At 40.3% G+C, this 26,156-nt stretch overlaps 1 protein-coding gene across 3 annotated transcripts in view; it reads left to right on the top strand.

Annotated features, from left to right (window-relative positions):
- Positions 1-26,156, top strand: part of PDE7B (phosphodiesterase 7B) — a 455,595-nt gene that overhangs the window by 425,753 nt on the left and 3,686 nt on the right. For all 3 annotated transcript variants that reach the window (XM_043962873.1, XM_043962874.1, XM_043962871.1), the window contains 4 exons: positions 2,758-2,849; positions 5,985-6,129; positions 14,596-14,692; positions 20,676-20,756. In XM_043962873.1, the coding sequence (XP_043818808.1) occupies positions 2,758-2,849; positions 5,985-6,129; positions 14,596-14,692; positions 20,676-20,756 (415 nt within the window). The remainder of the gene's footprint in view (positions 1-2,757; positions 2,850-5,984; positions 6,130-14,595; positions 14,693-20,675; positions 20,757-26,156) is intronic.

Here is a 26,156-nt window from a genome sequence, read left to right on the forward strand (position 1 = left end):
TATTCCCTCCTTTCAAATATTATTAATGAAGATGTTAAATCAGGCTGACATTATAACAATGCTTGAGGCAACTCTCCAAATATTTTACCTCTGTTCGACAGGAATACTGTATCATATAGTGTTAACTCTTGCTGCAACTTGTGGTCCCTTTAAAAGCCCATGTGATAGCACTCATAGCCATGCCAATATGAATTAGTTTCCTAAGTAAAATCTCATGAACTGATAAATTAAATGTTATACCAAAACATGACATCCATTACATTAAACTGATCTATCGCTCCCATCATTCTTTTAAGAGCAAAACAAACTAGTCTAGCATAGTCTGACTTTTCTTTTGTTCTGTTAGGATCCTGTCCATAAGATGATAATAGCTTAGTGGAAATAAGGAGTCAGTTCATGACAGATGATCATGGATATAACTGGGAGCAACAGGTTCTTGAAAATAAGAGAATTTCATAATAATAGGCACCCTAAGGATCAGGTGAGATATTAGGGTTTTTTTCTATATATTTAAAACCTGAAGAAAGAAATGACTAAAATGCTTCAAACTATCTGTGATAATATCTATGTGGGTTGTCTGCACTTTGCAATCCAATCACACCCTTAAAAGACTGAGTGCAGAATTTTTGTGGCCAGCCTTCTGATGGTGAGCTTTTCCAGTCTTCACTATGCTGGTATACAAATAACACCATTAGATTGTAAGCTCCTTGAGGACAAGGACTGTGTTTTGCTTCTTTTTGAATCCTCAGCTTTAGCACAATGTTGTTGATTGATTGATTGAACGTACACTTCATTCATCACTCAGTCTTTTCAACTTGATAAGAATGGCTGGACAATATTCTCAGGCCTAGACTTGGGGAACCCAAGGCCACTGCCATGTCATAATGAGGCATCATAAAGGCCCACATTGCTAATGGCTCTAATGTTGTTAATAAAAAGGACTGCCATTTATGAAACCATTTCTCCTTTCTTATCAGACCTGTGATGTCATCATTGTGGGGGGCTCCCAGATAAGGAAATCCCTTCCATCAATGCAGATTGACATCTGCCCCACAACTTATAGCCTTAGAGATGTGCCTGGGACACTGAGAAGTTAACTGACTCACGCCATCCCACGGCCAATATGTATCAGAGGCAAGATTTTAACCCAAGTCTTCCTAATTCCCAGGCCAGTGCTCTATCCACTGTTGCCACACTGCCTCTCATGAGAAGCATTAGAAAATCTAAGCAGGAAAAAACAACTCTCAAGTTGTAAATATGTTTTAAAATCAAAATCATGAGGTTTACAGGGCAAGGAAAGGGAGGAGTGGATATCTATCTAGGTGTACAAACTAAAACTTCATACAAGTTTGTTGTTCAGTTGTTTTTCAGTCATGTCTGACTTTTCATGACCCCTTTTGGGAGTTTTCTTGACAAAGGTACTAAAGCATTTTGCCATTTCCCTCTCCAGCTCATTTTACAGATGAGGAAACTGAGGCAAACAGGGTTCAGTGACTTGCCCGTGGTCGCACAGCTAGTAAGGGTCTGAGGCCAGATTTGAACTTGCGAAAATGAGTCTTCCTGACTTCAGGCCCAGTATTCTATCCACTGCACCACTTAGCTGCCCCTAAATTCCTGGGTATAAGTATAGAATTTAAAGCTTATAGACACGTTAGAGGTCATCCAGTTCAATCCCCTCATTAAAAAAAAAAAATAGTTCCACCTCTGAATTTTATAGATAAGAAAACCGAGGCCCAGAGAAGCCTTGTCCAGAGTCATAATGATAATAAGCAGTTGAGCCAGGGTTACGCCCAAGACCTCTCTCTGGTTTGGTGTTCTTTCTGTTGTATGGTGTTGCCTTCCCCCGAGGCTATTTCCGGTGCTGCAGCTGAGAGACAAGTTTAGGCTTAGATGCTGTGGGCCCTCTCCTTTAGGGCGAGTCCGGTGGCTCACTATTTTGGGTCATGCTAGTCAATACAATTCAACACATGTTTATGAAGAGACCGCTGTGTAGAAGTTAAGTAGTGTGTGCTATGTTCCAGTGACTTTGGGCTAAAAGATACAAAAAAAGGAAAATGGGAAAAGTCCTGCTCTCAAGGAGCTCATCATCTAATTTGGGGTGGAGGGAGAGAGGTAGGTGACAGCTAAAAACAAACAAGATATATACAGGATCAATCAGAGATTTTTTAAAAACCAAAAAACAGAGATACCAGGCTATGTTTTCCTATCCTAGTGGTTTTAATTTCCTTTTTATCCTGCTGCAGCAGAAAGAGGACTGGGGTTTGTATTTGCGGAACCTGTGTTCAGATACCATCCCTACTGTTGCCACCTGTGTGATTTTAAACCAGTCACTTGCTGTGAGCCTCAGTTTCCCCATCTGTAAAATAAGGTTGGGCTGAGCTCCTTCCAATTTTAAATTGATGACTGAGTCATCCTTAAAATTCTCTGTGTCATGAAGGGATGATGATGCCCTCGCCTCACCAAATAGCCATAACAACTTCCCCATTCTCCTTTGTGGTCAAAAGGGAGAGTGCATGGAACAGAAAGTGATGGCCTTTCACTCCTTTCTGTGGAGTAGGGATGGGAATACAGCACGAAAGCACATAGTCTTGTGGTGGGGTTGTGTTTGGGGGAGGGAGGGGTTTGCCCCATCACTCTCAGTTCTGAAGCCCTGCTATTGCTGAAGGGCAAGGGTGGGCCTCCCTTCAGCTATGTTCAATGGGTGAGATCGGTATTTGTTCTCTCCCTCATGCTGGCTTTTATGTTTTTCCTCCCTAGAATGAGTCTGTGCTGGAGAATCACCACTGGAGATCTACAATTGGCATGCTCCGAGAATCAAGGCTCCTTGCCCACTTGCCAAAGGAAATGACGTAAGTGCCATTGAGATGAGACATACTGATGCAGACCCTCACTCACTCCAGGGATGGCTAAAGATCCCACGAGATCATGGGAGCCTTCAAGGCAGTTGATGGGTCAGTCTTGCCTGAACTCCAGCGTCAGCCTGTGGGGGAGGTACAGTGGTATCAGATACACCATCTCAGAAACCAGGAAGTTTCTCCGAAGAGTTATAAAAGACCCATGAACTACGGGCAGAAAAAAGTTTATTATAATATGTAGTCTTCTACTTTACCACCCTTCAAAACCACCAGAATCCTGTGTGTTATGTTAGCAAAATGGTTCTCCCTGCGCATCTTATATAATAAGAGAGGCATTCTCCAGCTTCAGGTAATTATGAGTTTTAAGACTAAAGACCAATAAATGGCCATAACCTTGAAATTTTAGGTGAAATGTAGATGAGTTATGAGCAGCTACTTGGTGCAGTGAATAGAGTACTGGACCTAGAGTTAGGAAGATTCATCTTCACAAGTTCAAATCTGGCCTCAGACACTTACTAGCTGTGCCACCCTGGGCAAGTCACTTAACCATGTTTGCCTTCATTTCCTCACTGTCAAATGAACTGGAGAAGGAAATGGCAAACCACTCTAGTATCTTTGCCAAGAAAACCAAAAATGAGGTCACAAAGAGTCAGAGATGACTAAACAAAAGATGAGATTATGTATTTTTGTTTACTCCTACTTCATAGGAGTAAAAATTTAAAAGTCTTTGCTAAAGATTAAATTTTTCAAAGGGATTATACTATCCCCAATTAAAAACTCTAGTTTTAAATTTGACATATAGGACCTTTTAAGTAGGAAAGAGGAGTGAGTCTATAAGCATTTATTAAGTGCTTACTATGTTGCAGAGAAGGCAGTGAGGTGGCTCAGTGGATAGAGCTCTGGGCCTGGAGTCAGGAAGATGAGTCTAAATTCCAACCTCAGACACTTACTAGCTGCATGACCCTAGACAAGTCACTTAACCTCTGTTTGCCTTAATCCACTGGAGAAGGAAATAACAAACTTTGCCAAGAAAACCTCATGGGCAGCATGTACCATAGGGTGCCAAAAAGTCAGACACAACTGAACAAAAATATGTGCCTAAACTCTGGGGATACAAAGAATGACAAAAGACAGTCCCTGCCTTTAAGAAGCTTATTTTCTCATGAATGTAAAAGAAAATTAAAAGTTTATGGAGGGGGCAACTAGGTGGCGCAGTAGATAAAGCACTGGCCCTGGATTCAGAAGGACCTGAGTTCAAATCTGGACTCAGACACTTGACACTAGCTGTGTGACCCTGGGCAAGTCACTTAACCCTCATTGCCCCACAAAAAAATATAAAAAATAAAAAGTTTATGGAAGAAAAAGTCGGGGGGGGGCATGGGGGAGAGGGAGAAGAATTTCCCAGTGTATAGTTTTTAATTCAATTGTTGAGTTCACAGAGTGAATAAGACCACAGAGTTTCTGTGCATGTTGACCCAGTTAGATATTCCTTCTTCCAAAGACATCCTTAACTCTTACCCTCCAGCTTACAATAAGTGCTGGCCTTCAGGGAGACTGGTGAAGAGTGTGACTAGTTGGTAACCCATACCTATACAACACATACAATTCAAAGAACATGCCCTACTGACAAAACAATTATTACCTTGGGGCGTATGTTTTATTTTTTAGTTTCTTCAGGCCTTACAACACATACTGCTGCCTAAATGGCACAGAATAGTGGATCAAGTTTTGGAGTTGGAGTGCAGAAGACCTGAGTTTGAATCCTGCACCAGACACATATTAACCCTGGTCAGATGACTTGACCTCTCAGATCCTCTGTTTCCCATCTGTGTAAATGAGGAAGGTGGACTAAATGGCTTCTGAGGTCCCTCTCAGCTCTAAAGGGCTGAGCCTCCCATCCCACCACTCAAGGGAGTGTGGAGTTTCTAGAACCATCTGTTCTGATGAACTTTCCCAACCTCTGGACCCAGTAACACGGGGACAAAGGGATGGATGAAAGCCTTAGGCCTTCTACTTCATCAATCAATTCCAAAGACTGAGAGAGAGGCAAACAACAGAAGTGAACCAACCCTCTAAAGAAATGAAGGAGGCAGAAGATAGGGGGAGAGAAAAGAGGAGACTAAATCCAAAGATTGACCAGCCTTGTCCCTGTAGTACACATGGTTGTCCCATACTCATGTCTTTTTCTTCAGAGGGTATAAATTTCCTAATAAGCAGATCACCATGGATTCAAAACAAAAACATGTTTATGGGCTTTTTTTTTTTGGCTGAAATGCCTTGAAAGACATCTGGTAGGATAATATATATAATTGAATGAGATCATGTATGTGGAAGCTCATGACAAACTGTAAAGTGCTTGACAGATGAAAGTTAGCTTTTGCTTCTGTTGTAAATCAAGAGTTGAAGAATGATCCTTTGGATTCTTGCTACCTGCTCTGATGGGGCGGCTAGGTGGTGCAGTGGATAGATCACTGGCCCTGAAGTTGGGAACACCTGAGCTCAAATCCAGCCTCAGATGCCTACTGGCTGTGTGACCCTGGGCTAGTCGGCATCAGTTTCCTCATCTATAAAATTGGCACAATAATAGCACCCATCTGCCAGTGTAGCTGTGAGGATAAAATGAGATAATGCTTATTAGGTGCTTTGCAAACTTTAAAATGCAATATTGTTGCTGTTATTCAGTCATTCAGTCATGTCCATAGCACACCAATGCTGTCCATGAGGTTTTCTTGGCAAAGATAATAGCGTGGTAGGGGGAGCTAGGTGGCACAGTGGATAAAGCACTGGCCCTGGATCCAGGAGGACCTGAGTTCTAATCCAGCCTCAAACACTTGACACTTACTAGCTGTGTGACCCTGGAGAAGTCACTTAACCCTCATTGCCCTGAAAAGAAAAGAAAATAATAGTGATTTGCCATTTCCTTCTCCAGAAAAGGCTGTGTATGTGTATGCTAGCTATTAGTATTACTAACAATAATAGGTCAATAAGGAAAAGGGGCATTCCTCTGTAATATAAAGAATGAGCTATCTGGGATGTGGCTTAGAACTGCTGGGTGATGAGAGACCCAATCCCATGTTGAAAAAGATTTGCTCTTGTGTTTGCCTTTTATCTTCTCTCCAATGGATGCAGACAGGATATCGAAAACCAGCTGGGTTCCCTCATCAAGGCCACAGACATCAACCTGCAGAATGAATTCCTGACCCGTTTGAGAGATCGGCTCAACAATCAAAATTTGAGATTGGAAGATGCTCAGGACCGACATTTTATGCTTCAGGTAAAAAAAGAAAAAAAGAAAGAAATGTAAAATGTTTACCACATTTGCTTGGTAAAAAAAAACAAAAAAACAAAACACTTAGGAATAGAAATCTCCGACTGAGCTGCTTAGAGATAGAATATGTTGAACCCTATGGTCTAGAATTGTGACCTACTTTATTAAAAAATTTGAGACACTTGAAAAAAATGTCTTTAAATGGCCCTATAAAGAATCTCTGTTTTATGTCTGTGAGTTGGCAGGGTCTCATTTTCCTTCTTTGGAAACTGCTTCACTTGCTGTTTCTTACTAAGCCAAAGGCACCACACAAAATGCTCCCAATGTGCTGCTGCCCGTATGACATGCGTCACACTTCGCATGTGTTGGGGGTAGGATATCACCATGGCACCTCAGCAATTTGAAAAGGCTGCCATCCTAACACAAAACAATTCTATTCAGTACAAAAGGGGAAAGAATAGCCTTCCTTTGCTTTAAGCCTTTTTGACCAATCCCTCTTTCAGACGTAGGACACATTTTTACGTTTGGGTTAGGCATGATGTGGTTCCCTGAAAAAAGCACTGGCTGGCCTGGTAATCAGGAGATGGGGTGGCTCTGGTCCCAACCCAGCCACTGGCTAGTGTGATCATCAAAGTCACTTTCCTTCTCGGGGTCCCAGTTTCTTCATTTGTAAAATAAGAGAATTGAACAAGATATTTCCTAAGGTCCCTGCCAACACGAATATTTGATGGTTCAATGTTTACCCACTTTACCTAGCAATAGGTAAACTATAAATAATTATTTTGAATTTATTTGAATTGAACCTGTCCATCTCTTCCTGCTTCCGCTAGGAACCACCAACCATCTCAAAAATGACTGCATTTCATGGTAGCTAATCAGAACGTAATCAGAAACTGGAAGAACAGGGGATGGGAAAATGCAATGAGCCTTCTATTAACCAGCACAGTCAGGGAATCAATGATTTGGGGTTCACAGCCTTTCTACCAGACATGGATTGCCAATTTTTTTTTTTGGTGAGGCAATTGGGGTTAAGTGACTTGCCCAGGGTCACACAGCTAGCAAGTGTCAAGTGTTTGAGGCTGGATTTGAACTCAAGTCCTCCTGAATCCAGGGCCAGTCCTTTATCACACTGCACCACCTCGCTGCCCCTGGATTGCCAATTATCAAAGAATTAGGATGCAGTAAAATATCCTTGGCACTAAAACTGAATATCCTTTAATCATTCTTGGATGATTCTGGAAAACACCATAGGATTTTCAAAGAACTCCAGCATCTTTATTATTAACATCATTAGCCATCAACTTCATGAGGGAGTGTGAATTATGAAAAGAGTGACAGATTTGTAGTCAAGAGACTTGGGCGTGAATCCCCTTTCACACCTAGTAGCTGTTGTGTTCTTCACAAATCACTTTTTCCCCTCTGAGTTTCTCAGTGTTGCCATGGAGTTCAAATGCTAATGATTTTATATATATAGTGATATTTAAAATCTAAATGGGTGGTCACCTTAAATTAGAAGCTTTTAGCACCAGTCTTTGGGCATTAAGCATTTATTAAAGCATACTGGGGGGGCAGCTAGGTGGCACAGTGGATAAAGCACCGGCCCTGGATTCAGGAGTACCTGAGTTCAAATCCGGCCTCAGACACTTACTAGCTGTGTGACCCTGGGGAAGTCACTTAACCCCCATTGCCCTGCTAAAATTTAAAAAAAAAAAATTAAAGCATACTAGGTATTAGTAAAAAGGAAAACATATGGAGTTCAGAAAGTTAAGAAAAGGCCTATCTAACCTAGAGCTCCAGCCTGGTTTGGTTCTTCCTCAAGTTCTCCACCTCAAGCCTGCTTCAACCACAAACTGCCTCAGCAAACTGAGTGTGGAAGCTTTTTATAGGTCCGGAGTATATATGGTCCTTACACACTGCTTCAAGCTGGATTGGTTATCGTCATCCAAAGCCATTGGTTCATTGGACTTGAAGGTGGTCTCAAGTTGAGTTCAAAGTCTTTAGCTTCTGAGAACAATACCTCCTTAAGGGCCAGCCAGGTATGGTTACAATCTGATTAACTTGAAGTAGGCTAATCAGCAAAGTCAATCACTCTCACTTAATCAGTTTAGATGAATCTCCAGCTGGGGGCCTTTGAGTATCTGCCAAATTCCATTATTTTCTCATACACACACACACACACACACACACACACACACACACATATATTTGTTGGTTTGGTTTGTTTTTTTGGTGGGGCAATGAGGGTTAAGTGACTTGCCCAGGGTCACACAGCTAGTAAGTGTCAAGTGTCTGAGCCAGATTTGAACTCAGGTCCTCCTGAATCCAGGGCAGGTGCTTTATCTACTGAGTCACCTAACTGCCCCCCTCCCCAAATGATATATTTCTATAAAGAGCTTTGTAAAGGAAAAGGCACTAAAGAAATGTGAGCTATTACTGTGCTTACTGGAAAAAGCCAAAAGAAAAGAGCAGATTTTTACTGTTTTCCAGGTCATAGAATATTAGATAACAGAAGATTAACTATGCTGTTATTCTGGCCCAGTTTGAAGTACATTATGGGAGAAGGGGTTGAGTTGGGAAATTTACCAGTTCCCATAAGCATCTGGCATTCTCCTGATTCTCCCACAAAATATACTAATCACTTGAAATAAGGTAGGCATTTATGGGATAGAAAGGTAAAACTTTGCAAATCTGAGGCTAAGTGCAGTAAGAAACTCACTTCAAATTTGGGACATGCAAACTTTTTAATCCATTTTCCAAGTCTAATCAAGCTTTCTCAAACAATTTTTAAAGTGTTTACCTAGAGAATTATGGTAAAAACCAGTCAATTAAAAATATTGACAATTTTTTTTTAATTTTGATACAGAGTTTGGGTTTTATTAAGCACAAGACATTATTATTAATGGAGGGGCTTTTCCCTCTACCTGAGACTATGTGCAGATATTATTTTATTATTTATTGTGGCTTATTGTACAGTGATGAAAAGCCTTTTAATTAGCTGCTGAGTTGGACCTCAAAATGTATACCAAAGTCTCCCAAAGAGAAACTCCACCTCTTTTCCCTGAGTACACAAGAACTGCTGGGGACAGCCATATATAGAAGGGAAGCCTCAGACCCTTCCCCTTACCTGGTGCTGCTTTTTTAGGCGCTGGTACTGTTTATTCTTCCCTGATCTTAGGTGACAAAATCAGAGACAGAACATACCAACCAGGTCATGACCTTCTGAGCTTCTTTTTTTTTTTTTTTTTGGTGAGGCAATTGGAGTTAAGTGACTTGCCTAGGGTCACACAGCTATTAAGTGTCTGAGATCAGATTTGAACTCAGGTCCTCCTGAATCCAGGGCCGGTGCTCTATCCACTGCGCCACCTAGCTGCCCCTGACCTGAGCTTCTAAAGGTCGGAAGCCCCAGTCTGCTGGTAGCTACAGCAGCCAAGCCCTATATGTACTGCACACAGCCTCTAAGCTCACTTTCCCAACCCACATTTGGAGCAGTAGATCAGATCCCCAGAACCCAGATGGGCTTCCTCTTCCCCTCAGAATCCTAGGGGATGATTCTAATGCCATCACTCATACCCACCTATCTCATATATTCCTCCCAAGATCATTCACTCACTTACCACCTCCTCAATATTAATTTGACTAGTTGTATTTCTCTTCAATATCTCTCACCCATATCTATAGCCCTAATGTCAATTATCCCCCTTCAGTAGAAAGTATTTATAAAGGGATATTTACTAAGAAGCTAGAGCAACAACAGAAAAGCAATTACAATGTCCTAAGCCCCCCTGGTTGATCCACTGCTGGCCTGGGTTAAGGAGGTCGTTCCACAGAGCTGAATGGGCTTAGATGCCGCAGGTGGCCACAGCTTCTGTTACTGCATGGTTTTGGATATGTGATGACTTTCGATCTTTTTCCTCCACTGGAGCCTTTTTTTACACAGGCTTTTTGTTGTCATTCAGTTGTTTTCAGTCATGTCTGACTCTCTGTGACCCTATTTAGGGTTTTCTTGGCAAAGATACTGGAGTGGTTTGCCATTTCCCTCTCCAGCTCATTTGACAGATGAGGAAACTGAGGCAAACAGAATTAAGTGACTTGTCCAGGGTCACACAGCTAGGAAGTATCTGGGCCATAATTGAACTATAGAAGATGAGTCTTCCAGGCCTACATTCTATCCACTGCAGCACCTAGCTGCCTCATTTCTTGCCTAGGAACCAATTAAAAGGCATTTCAGGGAGCTGCTAGGTGGAGCACTGGCCCTGGATTCAGGAATACCTGAGTTCAAATCTGGCCTCAGACATTTACCACTTAGCTGTGTGATCCTGGGCAAGTCACTTAATCCTCATTGCCCTGCAAAAAAAAAAAAAAAAAGAGGGCATTTCCTCCACATGCAGTAAACCAACAGGAAAAAACTCAAAGAATACCTGACCCTAGAGTGTGGAGAGGTCCCTTCCATTGCACACAAGTCAGTAGACAGCAGAGAACACCGTGCATGAACACACCTGCTTTCTTCTTCAGCCTACAAGCATCACTGATGATATAGAAGAACCAAATCAACAACTCAAAATGTTCCTTGACAACTGCAGCAGTCTTCCCAAACAGATTGACAGAAACCAGGCCTAGCTCTTAATTTTCTAGCACATCAGTGATTACAAATATGGTTGTGTTCATGCCAAAGAGATTCAAAATGAAGGTCAAGCAATGATAGAAAGTGCCCCAGGACAGGGGTCAGAGGACCTGAGTTTGAATCCATGCTCTGCTGTTTATTCCCTGTGTGTCCTGGGGCAATCATTCAGCCAGCCAACAAACAGATTAAGCACTTCATTTGTGCCAGACACTATGCTAAATGCTGGGTTAAGTTCCTCTGAGCCTAAGTTTCTTCATCTTTAAAATGAGAGCATTGGACTAGTTGACCTTATAAAGTCCTTTCTGCACTAAACCTATGATTTCTTTTTATTCTGCCTCTTTTTTTCCTTACTCAAGTGCTGTGGTAGGAATGGGGGTGGGGCTGGGCTGGAAACGATTGACTGGAAGAGATACTGGACTGAACTTGAAAAACTGAACTGAAATAAGGATTGAAATCTTCCAGACTAATCCTACTATTTTAGGTGCATCAGCAACCTGGAGAGGATGCAAGGTCTGGTGGATAGAACCTTAAAGCAAGGAAGGACTAGTTTTAGGTGCCACCTCTGAAAAACACTGGTTGTGTGACCCTGGGAAAGCCATTTACCTTCTCAGTGTTCTAGGTAGCTAGCTGGCTAAAACCAGATTATTGTTTGTTGTTGTTTGTCCTTCGTTCTCAATGACATCAGGAAGGTGATGTCTTGACTTGCAAGTGAATTGTATTTAAGTGAGGCAGAGCTGTGTGAAGCCATTAGCCTTACTCTCTCCTCCAGAGTTATCTGGGTCCAGTAGCAAGACATAGGTCAAGATGACTGGCAATGGGCCCCGGATAAAGTGGGAGGCCTTGGCTTTTTTAAGCTAAGGTCTTTTCCAGGTCTCAGTTTAGTCATAGCACAGGTGTCAACCTGCATTGTTAAGGAGAATTTCCTCAAGTCTACATACCAATTATATCAAAGGTACCATCCCTATCAGCAAGCTGAGGTATTCTTGCCTAAATCTGTAGGACAGTACACATTGATTGCTACTAGGGCCTCAGGCTAATCCCAAGCAGACAGTCTTTCAAAAACTCTTCTCCCCTTTGCTCTTGCTTCCTCTTGCTCTGTCCCACCTTCCACATCTCGAGTGTATACATGATGCCCCAACCTGTCCAGTCTTCCATCTTACCCAAGTCTAACTTCTAGAAAAATATCCAATTCCAAAATTGCCTCTCCTTCCTCTTGTACAATCAAAACTGGCCTGGGATGTCCCCTGGTGTCAGCCAAGTGTTGACCTCCTTTGTCTCCTGATGGAGTCAAAGTAATGTAGTAGAATTTTTTTTTTAAAGAGTGAATTTGAGGGGCAGCTAAGTGGTGCAGTGGATAGAGCACCAGCCCTGGATTCAGGAGGACCCGAGTTCAAATCCGACCTCAGACACTTGACACTTAACTAGCTGTGTAACCCTGGGCAAGTCACTTAACCCCAATTGCCACACACACACACACACACACACACACACACACAGAGTGAATTTGAGGTCAGAGGATCTAGGTTCAATTCATACTACCTCGTGGACCTTGGCCAAGTCAATTCATCACTCTTGACTTCATTTCCCTGACCTGAAAAATGAGGGCATTTGAATGCTAAGGTCTCTTCCAACTCTAAATCTGGGGTCCTATGATTTCCCAGTCACTAATGCCCTCCCCACCTTGGCCTTCAGATATCACTTTGTTTTGCATTTTTCTAATGTACTTAATATGTAATATTGCATATTATGGTTATCTATATCTATTTCTTATTCCCCCTACTACACTGTCCATCCTGCCAGGACAGAGAGCATGATTGTATCTTACCCAGTGAACAACCATTTATTAAATGCCTACTGTGTGACTGTACCTAGCATGGTGTAATTCATACAGCTGGTAATGAAGAAAATGTTTGTTGAATGAAATTCACACCAAAGTATAATGGGTGGATAGGTTTAGTCTTCCCAGTAGTCATAAAGGCTTTGAGGTTTGAAAAGTACTTTACCTATATTATCTCTGCTATTTTTATCCTATTTTACAAACGAGGAAATTGAGGCTGAGAGATGTTAGCTGACTTGCTGCTACTCGGGGCATCTGGGGCAATATTTGAACTCGTCTTCCTTCCTCCAAGTTGGACACTCTGTTTACTACTCCACCTAGTAGTTTCTCGGGTATTTGCATGTTAAAAGAGGACCTTAGGGGCAGCTAGATGGTGCAGTGGATAGAGCACCAGCCCTGGAGTCAGGAGTACCTGAGTTCAAATCCGGCCAAAGACACTTAACACTTACTAGCTGTGTAACCCTGGGCAAGTCACTTAATCCCAATTGCCTCACTAAAAAAAAAAAAAAAAGAGGACCTTGCTAACTCAAATGAATCCCTAATTGGAAGGGTGTATAGAGAGGGTATTTCTGAATGGGGTAGAAGAAGGAGGGTATTATCCACCACCTCTTGCCAATGATGGAAGTCTTCTTACCATCTTCTTGACTTGGGAGAAATGCATGCAAGTAGAATTATTAACCCTACAATACACATACCACTCCCTTATCCTTCTCTGTTTTCTAATTTATTTCCCTCCCACACCTCCAAAATAAGAAAAAGAAAAACCTTGGAACAAATATAGTCAAGAAAAACAAATTCCCAATATCAGCGATATCCAAAAATGTATGTCTCATTGTGCACCTTGAATGAGGAGGTGTAGGTAGCATGCTTCATCATGGGTTCCCCAGAATAGAAGTTGGTCATTCCATTGATCAGAGTTCTTGAGTCTTACTAAGTTGTTTGTCTTTATGATGTTGTTCTTATTGTATAAATTGTTTTTCAAATTATTTTCACTTTGTATCAGTTGATAGAAATCTGCTGTTTCCCATGTTCATTTCACCATTTTTAAGGAGCAATAATATTCCATTTTATTAGGTGTTATAATTTGTTTAGCAATTCCCCAAATAGGTACCCTTTAGTTTCCAGTTCTTGGCCGCCACAGAAAGATCATAGATATTTTTGTACTTGTGTCACTGCATGGATTAGAATTCTTATGTCTTTCAAGGTGCACCCTAATTCACCCGGTCCCAGTAAAAATTAGAGACATTCCATCTTGCATACTGGAAACCCACTTATCCTGAAGGAACTTCCGTATTTTACTGGAATGTTTGTAGGCAAAACCATTGTCCTGGAAACTCAAGAGGCCTCTCTGGTTTAGAGAACTCCTGGAAGCAACTGGCATTCTGGCAAACCTGAAGTCAGCCTGCTTTTGCCATTGACCAAACCGTAGCCGAACCACCAACCTGGCACAAATTAAGCGGGCCCTACTTCAGCCCTGAAAATGAAAACCCATCCGGGGCATTCAGGGCCGACTTTCTCACACACACACACACACACACACACACACACACACACACACAGAGGCAGCACAAATCCAAACAAACATAATTAAAGTGATATGTAAGGTCAATCAATGTGACCACTAGGGAAGTGAGGCTCAAGGTTCTCTCACTGGCTTGGCTCCTGACCCATTGCATCCTCAGTGTTGGCCGGCAGCATCCAGGCCCTAGTGCATTTTAGGGACGAGCTGCAACAGCTTCCTCCCAAACCTTCTTGATCCGGCACCTCCAGCTTCTTGAAATTGGAATCTTTTCTTATTCTCTGCTACAAGTGAGAGTTCTGAAGGAATGTTTTGTGGCAAGTGGTGAACACAGGCCATTTCCTTAAAGAGACCTTGTCAGGAGGGGTAATATTTTTAAATGGGTGCTGCTATCTGATGAGGCAGCCTGGCGTTTGACCCATGATCCGTGTGCTTCTGACAGATTGTCTGCTAACAATCTCTGCCTCTGCTCCCTCCCCACTATTCATTTTTCAGATTGCGCTGAAGTGTGCTGACATTTGCAATCCTTGTAGGATCTGGGAGCTGAGCAAACAGTGGAGTGAAAGGGTCTGTGAGGAGTTCTACAGACAAGGTGAGTGGTCCGGAGACTGAGTTTTTCCTTTCACCTTACCCAGTCAAGGGTTTCATACTGAAAGTGGATCATCTCACATGGATATCAGTTTCTGCAATCACCTCTGGTTACCCTAATCCTCCCTTTAAAATCTCTTACAAACTATCCTGATAAAGAGAGGGGAAAAAAGATGAAATAAAGTAGGAACTGAATACAAAAAAATAAACACATAAATAAATGAATGAGTGGGGGAAGAAGGAAGGAAGGGAGGGAGGAAGGAAGGGAGGGAGGGAGGGAGGGAGGGAAGAAAGGAATTCCTATTTTTTTAAAAAAGCCATGGGAGTTAACAGGAGAAATAAGGAGGGGGCAATAGGATGGACTGGAAAGCAAAGGAAATATTTTATTGGCTCCTCTGATGGTACACAGAGGGCAAGTGTCAGGCATAGCTCTGCTTATATTACTCTGACCTTCATTTTAATGAGCTGTGCTAAACCTTAAAAGCCATTTAAATGCTTGGGTTGGAGGCTGTGGGGAGGGGGCGTTGGATAGAGAGAGGACAATGTTATCTTCATTAAATAGAGAACTCCAGGACAGGAGGAATATGGCAAAAAGCAACCAAACATCTATTCCCTTCCTCTTTTAAGGAATGAAAGATGCCTGTCAAAAATTTAAAAAAAAAAAAAGGTTAGGTTAATCAATTCAAATATGGTTTCAACAATGAGGTAGAAAAAGCTCTGATTTATCAAAAAATCAAATGACCCCACACCTTAACAAAGAATCATAAAAGGATTAACCTAATAAGGTGAGACATAGGAATAAACACAAAGAGCACACTGGCCAGAGTCCAGAATCCTGGGTTCAGGGCCCAGCTCCACCATTATTAATTAGCTGTGTGAATGTGAACAAGTCATTAAATTTTCTCTGTTTTCTCATCTGTAAAATGAGGGAATTAGACTAGCCTCTTTTGTGATTGATACCTAAAGAGGGTCAGCTAGAAAGTACTTTTAGAAGCTATTTAATCCAACACTGTTATTCCTTATCCATAGATGGGAAAACTTGGGCCTGTGGAGGTCAGATGACTTGTCCAAGGTCACACAGGTAGTAATTGTCAGAGGCTGGCTTTGAACCCAGGATCTCTAACTCCAAAATTACTCCTCTGCCATCCTACCCCAGTACTAGTTCTCTGGGAGGACAGTAAAGAAAGAACCTTGAAATGAGATGTGAAAGATTCCATTCGATTTTCATAAAAAGTAAGTGGTTTTGCTTCAGCATTTGCTATAATCAGTCGGAACAGTGTTTCTGTCACAGGCATTCTCTGTTAATGGTGACAATGTCAGGTTTTATGTGAGTAGGACCCACTCAGGTCCCAATCCAGGAATGAGCTTGAAAGGATTACTACTATAATAACATCATATTCTGCTATTGTTGGCCATAGGAAAGTTCCTTGGAAGCTAAGTAATGTTGTCAAACCTTTAAAGACAAGATTACAAATCCACATTTACTCAGTTCACTTAGGACCTGTGACAGGTGTCTCTCTCCTTCAGAACCAATGAGTAATGGTATAGTTCTCACAGCACAAAGTGGAACAAATTTTCCTTGGATTGAGTGGGGTTGATAAAAACACAAAATCAGTTCCAGTTGCATGATAATTTATAATCTCTCCACACTGAGAGCAGAACGAGAGCAAATAATGCTGAAACCATAGCAAGAATTTAGTTTATTTCTTTAATACTTTAATAGTCTTGTTGACATTGGTACAGCAGCTGGTGAGTGGGGGATGAGCCTGGCAAGGAGTCCTCTGCTTTGCTTTTCACATTATGACCACTGCTCCTCATGCATGATCCTCCCTAACTTTGACAGGCCAAATAAGAGCACCTAGGAAAAACCATGCCTAGACACTTCATGGTTGTGTATATTTTCTTATTCTTTTTCTTTCTTTTTTTTTGGGGGGGGGAGGCAGGGGGCACTGAGGGTTAAGTGACTTGCCCAGGGTCACACAGCTAGTAAGTGTCAAGTGTCTGAAGCTGGATTTGAACTCAGGTCTTCCTGAATCCAGGGCTTTTATCTACTTGCGCCACCTAGCTGCCCCTGGTTATGTATATTTTCAAGGATATTAGTAAAGAACGGATTATACATTTCACCACTTTCATTTCCTTGTGTATGTGGTCTGGCCCCCTCCTACCTTTTCAGTCTTCAAACACCTTAATCACCCCCAAGTACTTTATGATCCAGTGACACTGACCTCCTTGCTATTCCTTAGATAAGATACTCCATCTTTCCACTTTGAGCATTTCCACTGACTCTCCCTCATGCCTGGAATGCTCTCTCCTCTCATCTCTGTCTACTGTTTGCAAGTCACAACTAAATCTGTTTTAATGCTAATGCTTTCCCTTCTAGGATTATCTCTAAATTTTCCTATATATATAGTTGGTTCACCTCTTGTTTGTGTGTTGTCTCCCTCAATTTCCATTAGGATGTGAGCTTTCAGTAAACTTTCCTGGGAAAACTCTAGAATGTTATTAAAAGGATAGTTTGTGAAGGCAGCTAGGTGTTGCAGTAGATAAAACACCAGCCCTGGATTCAGGAGAATCTAAGTTTAAATCAGGCCTTAGACACTTGACACTTACTAGCTGTGCTAGTCACTTATCCCTCACTGCCCCACCAAAAAGAAAAAGGATAGTGTGTGAACATATAGGAATTTGTGATCATAAAAACTCAGCATATCCTCATTAAGAACAGGCCATGCGAAACTAATCTGATTGACTTGTAATAATCCGAGTAGTTTATCCATCACACTAAACAAAGACCACCTAGGGAAGCTCAAAAACTCCTCACAGGGAAGTTGAGTCATGCTGTCAGAGTTTGACAAGGAGTATCAGCCCAAAGCCTTTTTCCAGCCAGCAGGGAGTTTAAATATCAATTTAAATATCCAATTCCCCAGAGTCTTCCCCTCACCTACTAACATGAATCAGCACCAATTCCCAGGTCCAAGCTCCTAACTCCCTTCTCCCAATGCCTAGTCCTGGAGATCTGGATAAGAACCCTGTATAAAAGACTTACTGGTTTGGGAGGAGAAACTACCTCACTCCCTCTGGAGGCCCAACAGAGGGGGTGCCCAACTCCACCCTGGACCCTAGTGGACCAGACCTGTTTCCACCATATTCCTGGACTGTCCTTTATACTGTAACTCCCCTCATAAAGCTGACTTAATTTGCTGTCCCGTTTTGGGTTCCATATTTCCCTGTACTGAGCTTTTGGTATTCCAAACTGTCCTAAGTCTATGTTGTAAAGTGCTGGAACATAGATTTCACATACAATTGTCACGGGGTGGTGGTGAGAAAAGTGCTGTATAAACATTAAAGCGTTAATAAAAACATGAGTGCTATTTACATAAATTTTGGCAACATATTTTAGCAAAGGTCCCATGTTCTTCTTGGGGATTATACTGTAACAGGTTAAATGATATCATGCTTAGGGGGATAAATATAGAACTGATTGAATATCTGGAACCAAAGATTGGTCCTTAATCACCTAATGTCACTTTAGAGAGAGATCTTAAACTTGAAGTACCTTGAAGTAATTTGTGGTTTTTTCCAATATTTCTATCAATAACTTGTCTCAAAAGCACAGATGGAAAGATGGTCAAATTTGCAAATAACTAAAAAAAACCTTGAAGAGATAATATGTTGGATGGTCAAGTCAAGATCCCAAAATATCTTTACAGGCTAGAAGTTCTCTGTCCCTGGAAATATCCAAACAGAGAATGGATAATCACTTGCTGAGGATGTTATAGAGCATTAAGGATTAGACTAGAAAATCTCTGAGGCCACTTCCAGCTTGAGGAGTCTATAATAATGTAGAGGGGGGGGGGGGCGGCTAGGTAGCGAAGTGGATAGAGCACCAGCCCTGGAGTCAGGAGGAACTGAGTTAAAATCCAGCCTCAGACACTTAATACTTACTAGCTGTGTGACCCTGGGCAAGTCACTTAACCCCAATTGCCTCACTAAAAACAAAAAACAAACAAACAAAAAAACCCAAACAAACAATAATGTAGAGAGGGTTGTTATGATTTGAAATAATTGAGGAAAATTTCATGGGGTAAGTAAGAACTAAAATTCAACTTTGAGTGAATTTCCATGAAAGTAGAAGTTAACAAGATATGTTCAGGAGACAGAAGATAAAACAATATGACTAAAGTTTTCATGTTGAGTTGTAACAGAAGATAAGATTAGAAAGTTAAATTTATCCCAGATTTGGGGGGACTTTGAATGCCAAACCAAGGAGTTAGAAATTAACCTTGTGAGCTATTGAAGGGTAGAAAGGTGACTCATTTTTGTTTTTGTTTTTGTTTTTTGGTGAGGCAATGGGGGTTAAGTGACTTGCCCAGGGTCACACAGCAAGTAAGTGTCAAATGTCTGAGGCTGGATTTGAACTCAGGGACTCCTGACTCCAGGGCCGGTGTTTTTTGTTGTTTTTTTTTTTTTTTTGAAAGGTGACTTGTTGACAGTGGTATAATAGAAAGTAATTGACTTGTATTCAGGAAAGACTGGGTTGAAATCATGCCTCATTTGCTAGCTGTATGACCCTGGGCCAGTCATTTATTAATCTTTGAACCTTGGTTTCCTTCTCTGTGAAATAGAGTTGTCACAGGATTGTGGTGAGGAAAGTGCTGTATAAAACTTAAAGTGTTATGGAAAAATAAGTGCTATAAAGTTATCTGAGAGGAAAAGACTAGAAGCATAGAGCCAAGTTATTTGTAATAAGTCGTAATAAGACAGGTGTGAAGTGATGAGATTTCAGACCAGCTTAGTGGCAGAAATCATAAAAAGAGCCAGATACATTCAAGAGATATTGTGGTGGGGATAAGAAAAAAATAGGCAGAATGTGTGTGTGGAGGACATGAAGGAAAAGGATAAGTGAAATATGAGTCCCAAGCTTCAAACACAAGTGGATTCAGAGGTTGATGACACAATTGACAAAAATAGGAAAGTGAGGAAAGAGAACCAATTTTTATAAAACTTTCTTTTTCTTTCTTTTTAATGGGGAAGGATTCCACGCCTTCCAGAAATCTAGGGGTAAAAGACATGAACAAGTGGACTGGGTTGATAAGGGCTAGAGAGTTCCTAACATTACTTCAGCTTTTAGTCCTCCACATTTGAAGAGATTAGTTAGGTGGGTGTGGAATTCTGGGCTCTCCTGCCATCCTTAGGGGTAACTTAACAGCTGCCTATAATCATTATACTGATTCTTCCACATTTTGAATGGCTAGTCTTCTCAAGCCACCTCCAAAATACCTTCAATCTTCCCGCATAAGAGGAGGATAGAAAGGCAGCATGTGTAGGTACTATATGATGTAAGGTCAGCTTCCCATGAAGGTTCTTTTTTTCTTCCATCTAGCTAAAAAACGGTATTTACCATCCCTATAAAGAGCCACTACTCAGACCTTTTGCCTTTTATTTCTGTTATATAAAGCATAATCCATAAATAGTCATCCATTTAAAGAGGTTAACAGACACGTGAAGGTAGATTTTGTTAAAATGAGTTATGGTATGTTTGCAGAGGAAAGGTCGTTTTGTTTAGTTTTAAATCAAGCCTCCCCATTCCCTGTTTATTGTCCATTGCTGACTACCCTCAGATGAGAAGAAAACTATTAAGAGCAACTCCATCTCCTTAACTGCTAACTCAAAGCTTTACCTTTGACCTTCTTTCCTAGGACATAAGCCTACTTTACATTCCTGATGTAAGATCTCTCCTGATGCTGAAACTAGGTGGGCAGACTTTGTGGTAACCTGGATTGATTGTTGATTCCCTGATTTTAAAATCTCACAGTGATTACTGGGGCAGGGTAAAACAAGTGAGCTTTTTTAACAAAGGCTTTTTGATGATGATAACAAACCAAGCACCAATTTCTGGAATTTCTTTTCCCAAACAGGTGGTAAGGAATTATAAACTCATTTTCATGAATGCCAAACCACAAATATATCCTCTTCTCCTTTGTTCTTAGGTCACCTTGAGCAGAAATTCGAACTGGAAATAAGTCCTTCTTGTAATCAACAGAAGGATTCAATCCCTAGTATACAAATTGGTAAGCTGGCCTTTAATTTTTGTTTTAATTTAGTTTGCCATGGACTCACTGCCAGGAATCACACAACAAATAAACCCCTACACAGGTGTGCAAGACTGAAAATGGAGTTTGATAAGATCCCTTTGAATGGTTAAACCCAGAGTGAGAAGAAAGAATATGAACTGTTGGTTATTTGACTAAATAGCATGTGTACAATGCTTATTAAGATATGCACATGTAAAGGAAAAAATGAAAAATATGGTAAACACTTTGTTGAAGAACATGAATTGGGGAGCAGCTAGGTGGCGCAGTGGATAAAGCAGTGGCCCTGGATTCAGGAGGACTTGAGTTCAAATCTGGCCTCAGATACTTGACACTTACTAGCTGTGTGACCTTGGGCAAGTCACTTAACCCTCATTGCCCTGAGGAGAGGGGATAACATGAATTAAGCTGCATTAGCTCTGCAAGTTAGAATTAAATCAACAAAAATAGTAAGAAGCTCACAAAATCCAGCCCTTTTTTAATACTTCTTTCAGCACACTTCCTTAGGAGCATCTTCATCTTATAGAATTAATCCTATGTTATTAAACTTGTAATGTTTATGTAATGGCTAGGTGCCATATTATCAATTGAAACTTCTATTATATGTTTTATGACGTTTATAACCCCTAGTCAATTTTATGTGCATCTCAATCCTTATCATGATTCCCAAGCTCTTAAAATCTTTTTTACTTTTACAATGTGATTGAGGAGTACAGTTTCAGTTACTTTCAAAGTTTCATAAATTTGAAATAAATGCCTAATTTAATTTTACCATGAAGTTAATTTGAAGCTCTTTGAAGTCAGGAATTGTTTCATTTTCATCCCCAGCATTCAGTCCTGTACCTGGCATATAATTGTGTTGTTCAGTCATATCCAGTTCTTCATGAGCTCATGGAGAATAACACACCAAGCCCTTCTGTCTTCCACCATCTCTCAAAGTTTGCCCAAGTTCATGTTTATTGTTTCCATGACACTATCTATCTCATCCTCTGATGTCCCTTTTTCCATTTGTCTTCAATCTTTCCCAATGTTGGGATCTTTTCTAATGAGTCCCATCTCATCATTTGACCAGAATATTGAAACTTCGGCTTCAGAAGTTGACTTTCTAGTGACTAGCCTGAATTTATTTCTTTAAGTATTGACTGATTTGATCTCCTTGCCGTACAAGGAACTTTGAGAGTCTTCTCCAGCACCACGATTGGAGAGTGTCAATTCTGCAGCAGTTTTCCTTATAGTCTAACTCCCACAGCCATTCATTGCTCCTGGAAAAACCATGGCTTTGACTATACAGACCTTTGTCAGCAAAGTGATGACTCTGCTTTTTAGTATGTTGTCCAGATTTGCCATAGCTTTCCTTCCAAAGAGCAAGCATCTTTTTTTCCATAAAAGTATTTTATTATTTTCCAGTTACATGTAGAGATAGTTTTCAACATTTGTTTCTATAAGATTTCTAGTTTCAAATTTTTCTCCCTCCCTCCCCCCTCCCCAAGACAACAAGTAATCTGATATAGGTTATATATGTACAATCACATTAAACATATTTCTGCATTTAGTCATGCTGTGAAAGAAGAAACAGAGCAAAAAGGAAAAACCTCAAAAAAGAAAAACAACAACAACAAAAACAATAGAAATAGTATGGTTCAATCTGCATCTAGATTCCACAGTTCTTATTTTTTTCTGGATTTGGAGAGCATTTTCCATTATGAGTCCTGCAAGCATCTTTTAATTTCATGGCTGAAGTCACCATCTACAATAATCTTTGAGCCCCAAAATATAAAATTTGACACTGTTTCCATTTCTTCTCACTCTTATTTGCCAAGAAGTGATGGGACCAGTTGCCAAGATCTTAGTTTTTTGATGTTAAGCTTCAAGCCAGCTTTTACACTCTCCTCTCTCACCCTCATCAAGAGGCTTCTTAATTCTTCACTTTCTGCCATCAGAGTGGTACGATCTGCCCATCTGAGATTATTAATATTTTTCCCAGCAACCTTTATTCTGACTTTTGATTCATTGAGCCTAGCATTTTGCATTATGTACTCTGTATAGAAGTTAAATGGTGACAGTACACAGTCTTGTTTTACTCCTTTTCCAATCTTAAACCGATGTTCAGTTCTAACTGTTGTTTCTTGGCCTTGCATATAAGTTCCTCAGGAGACAAGTAAGATGATCTGACACTGCCATCTCTTTCAGGACTCATCACATTTTGTTGTGATCCATACAGTCAAAGACTTCAGTGTAGTCAATGAAGCAGAAGTAGATGTTTTTCTGGTACTCTCTTGCTTTCTCCATAATCCAGAAAATGTTGGCAATTTGGTCTCTAATTCCTCTGCCTCTTCAAAAACCATCCTGCTCTTCTAGGAATTCTTGGTTGACATATTGCTGAAACCTAGCTTGGAAAATCTTAAGCATAACTTTGCTGGCATATGAAATTAGTAGAATTGTTTGATAATTTAAACATTCCTTGGCATTGCCCTTCTTTAGGATTGGGGATGCAAACTGATTTTTTCCAATCCAGTGGCCACTGCTGAGTTTTCCAAATTTGCAGGCATATTGAATGCAGCACTTTAACATTGTGATCTTTTAGGATTTTAAATAAGTCAGTTGTAATTCCATCACCTCCACTAGCCTTATTGTTAGCAATGCTTCCTAAGGCCCACTTGACTTCATTTTCCGGGATATCTGGTTTTAGATCAGTAATCATACTATTGTGGTTATCAATGACATTAAGATCTTTCTTATATAGTTCTTTTGTATATTTGTGACATTTCTTAATCTCTTCTGTTTCTGTTAAGTCCCTACCATTTAGGGGTTTTGTCATGCCTATTTTTCGCATAAAATGTTCCCTTGACATAATAGGTACTTTTAAACAAAAATGCTCATTTAATGAATGAGTAAATTAACTCAGAAAAGAGGGTAAATACTCTAGTAAAGATCACCACTTAAGAACTGTCCATAACTATGAAATAACAGGTTCAATGCCTACTCCTACATGTTTTGTATTTATTTATTTAACTATGTAAAAGTAAGCTGCTGTGGTGATAGAATGATAAAGACTTGGCAACTGACTGGATATAGAGGCCACATAAGAGCAAAGAGTCCAGAATGACCCCTAAATTAGAAGCATGATGGATTGAAGAATAAAGATAGAAATGGGGAAAAATAAGAAAAGGGATTAGAAAGATCATGGAGGGGCAGCTAGGTGGTACAGTGGATAAAGCACTAGCCCTGGATTCAGGAGGAACTGAGTTCAAATCTGACCTCAGACATTTGACACTTATTAGCTGTGTGACCCTGGGCAAGTCACTTAACCCTCATTGCCCTGCAAATAAATAAATAAATAACAATAAAATAATAATAATAAAAAAGATAATGGATTCCATTCTGGATGTGTTTAGTTTAAAATACCTACAAAACATCTGAGTGAAGTCCAGAAGGAAATTTGAAAGGCAGGCTTAGGGCTTAAGATCAAGATAAGGAGTGGATACCTAAATATGAGTGTAATCTACATAAATATAACAATTGAACCCATTGATGAAATTACTAAGAGGGAGTTTATGGAGGTTATGGAGAGAAAAGAGAAGTCAGCTCAGGTCAGATACTTAGGATACACCCCCACATAAAGAGAATATCATGGATGGTATCCCTACACGGAAAACTGAGAAGGATCATTCAAATAGGCAGGAGGAGAACTATAACAAAGCTATTTAAAAAATGCAGGAAGAAGAGACTATCCAAAAAGAAAAGATAGTCAATAGTGTCAGATGCTACAGAATGCTCAAGAAAGATGAGGGGGGCAGCTAAGTGGCGCAGTGGATAAAGCACTGGCCCTGGATTCAGGAGGACCTGAGTTCAAATCTGACCTCAGACACTTGACACTTACTAGCTGTGTGACCCTGGGCAAGTCACTTAACCCCCATTGCCCTGGAAAAAAAAAAAAGATGAGGACTGAGAAAAATGCCATTGGATTTAGCAATAAAGATCTCATTGGTGAGTTTGAAGAGAACAGATTCAGTCAAGCGAGAGGGTTGGAAACCAGATTACAAAATGTTATGAAATGAGTAGAAGGTGAGAAAGTGAAGAGAATTGATGTTCTTTTTTATTTTGGGGGAGTCTGGCTATGAACAAGACAGATATAAGACAAGAACTTACAGGGATGGTAGAGTAAAAAGAAGGATTTTAATTTGGGGCGGGGGGAGTTGATTTTTTAAGGATGAGGGAGATATGGGGGTTTTGTAGGCAAGGATTCAGTGAATAAGGACATATTGAAAACTAGGGGAGGGAGACAGCTAGGCGGCACAGTAGATAAAGCACCAGTCCTGGATTCAGGAGGACCTAAGTTCAAATCCAGCCTCAGACACTTGACACTTACCAGCTGTGTGACCCTGGGCAAGTCACTTAACCCTCACTGCCCCACAAAAAAAGAAAAAGAAAATTAGGGCTAGAGTGAAGATGATTGACAGGATAATAGATGAATAGGTACAATTCTCATGGAGAATAAGTTGTTTTTTTAAATATTGTAGAAAAGTAAAGTTTTTTTAATGATACAAACGTTATTGACCTTAAGATATTTACCAGCTAACTATCTTGATGATAAATATATTATTTTAAAGTTGAGATGGGTCTGGAAGTTAAAGAAATAAAGTATAAGGAGAAAATGATATCTTGTATGCATTCCCTGGTATGGCTTTGTAAAAATCCTAAATCCAGATAAAAACCCATGTTTCATTTTTTCCCCTCAGAGCCATGAGATATAAATGGTTCTAGGATTATAATTTTAGAATTTTGACACATAGCTCGTTTTCACACAATATGTGAAGATACTTGAATATTCAGTGCTATTCAGCATGTCCTTTGGCTCTTTTCTCCCTGAAATTGATCAATGAGAAGCTGAATTGGTATCTGTCCACTAAAACAGGTGTTTGAAATATCCTTAGCAATTCTAAGTTGGTGATATATTTATGGTGGTATTTTTACAGGAGGATCCAGCCACAGTGACTGCTAACTCCCACACATCTAAATTCCAAAGAAGCACAATTAAATCCTAGTCATTCAGAATCTGTACACAGACAGGTGCTGACCTCAAGTTTACCTTGGCTTAGCAAACGATATAAGTTAATAATGTAAGATATTTTAAAAGTCTTAGCGGTGTGTTCTCTGTTAAGAAGCATTCGTTTGCTTGAAAACATTTTAGATTCTAAATACAAACAAGTTTTATCAATTAATTAAAGCAAGCTCCTTAAGAGCTTCTACCCAAAAATGAGTTTAGATTGGAGTAATGTATGGATTTATGTTAGTCTAGGTCAAGGTATTTTATGGCTTTGAAAACAACAAAATTGCATTTCTTTAAAAACAAAGTATATGTTATGTATATGTACATAT

Source organism: Dromiciops gliroides, chromosome 4, assembly GCF_019393635.1.
Source record: "Dromiciops gliroides isolate mDroGli1 chromosome 4, mDroGli1.pri, whole genome shotgun sequence".
Taxonomy (NCBI): domain Eukaryota; kingdom Metazoa; phylum Chordata; class Mammalia; order Microbiotheria; family Microbiotheriidae; genus Dromiciops; species Dromiciops gliroides.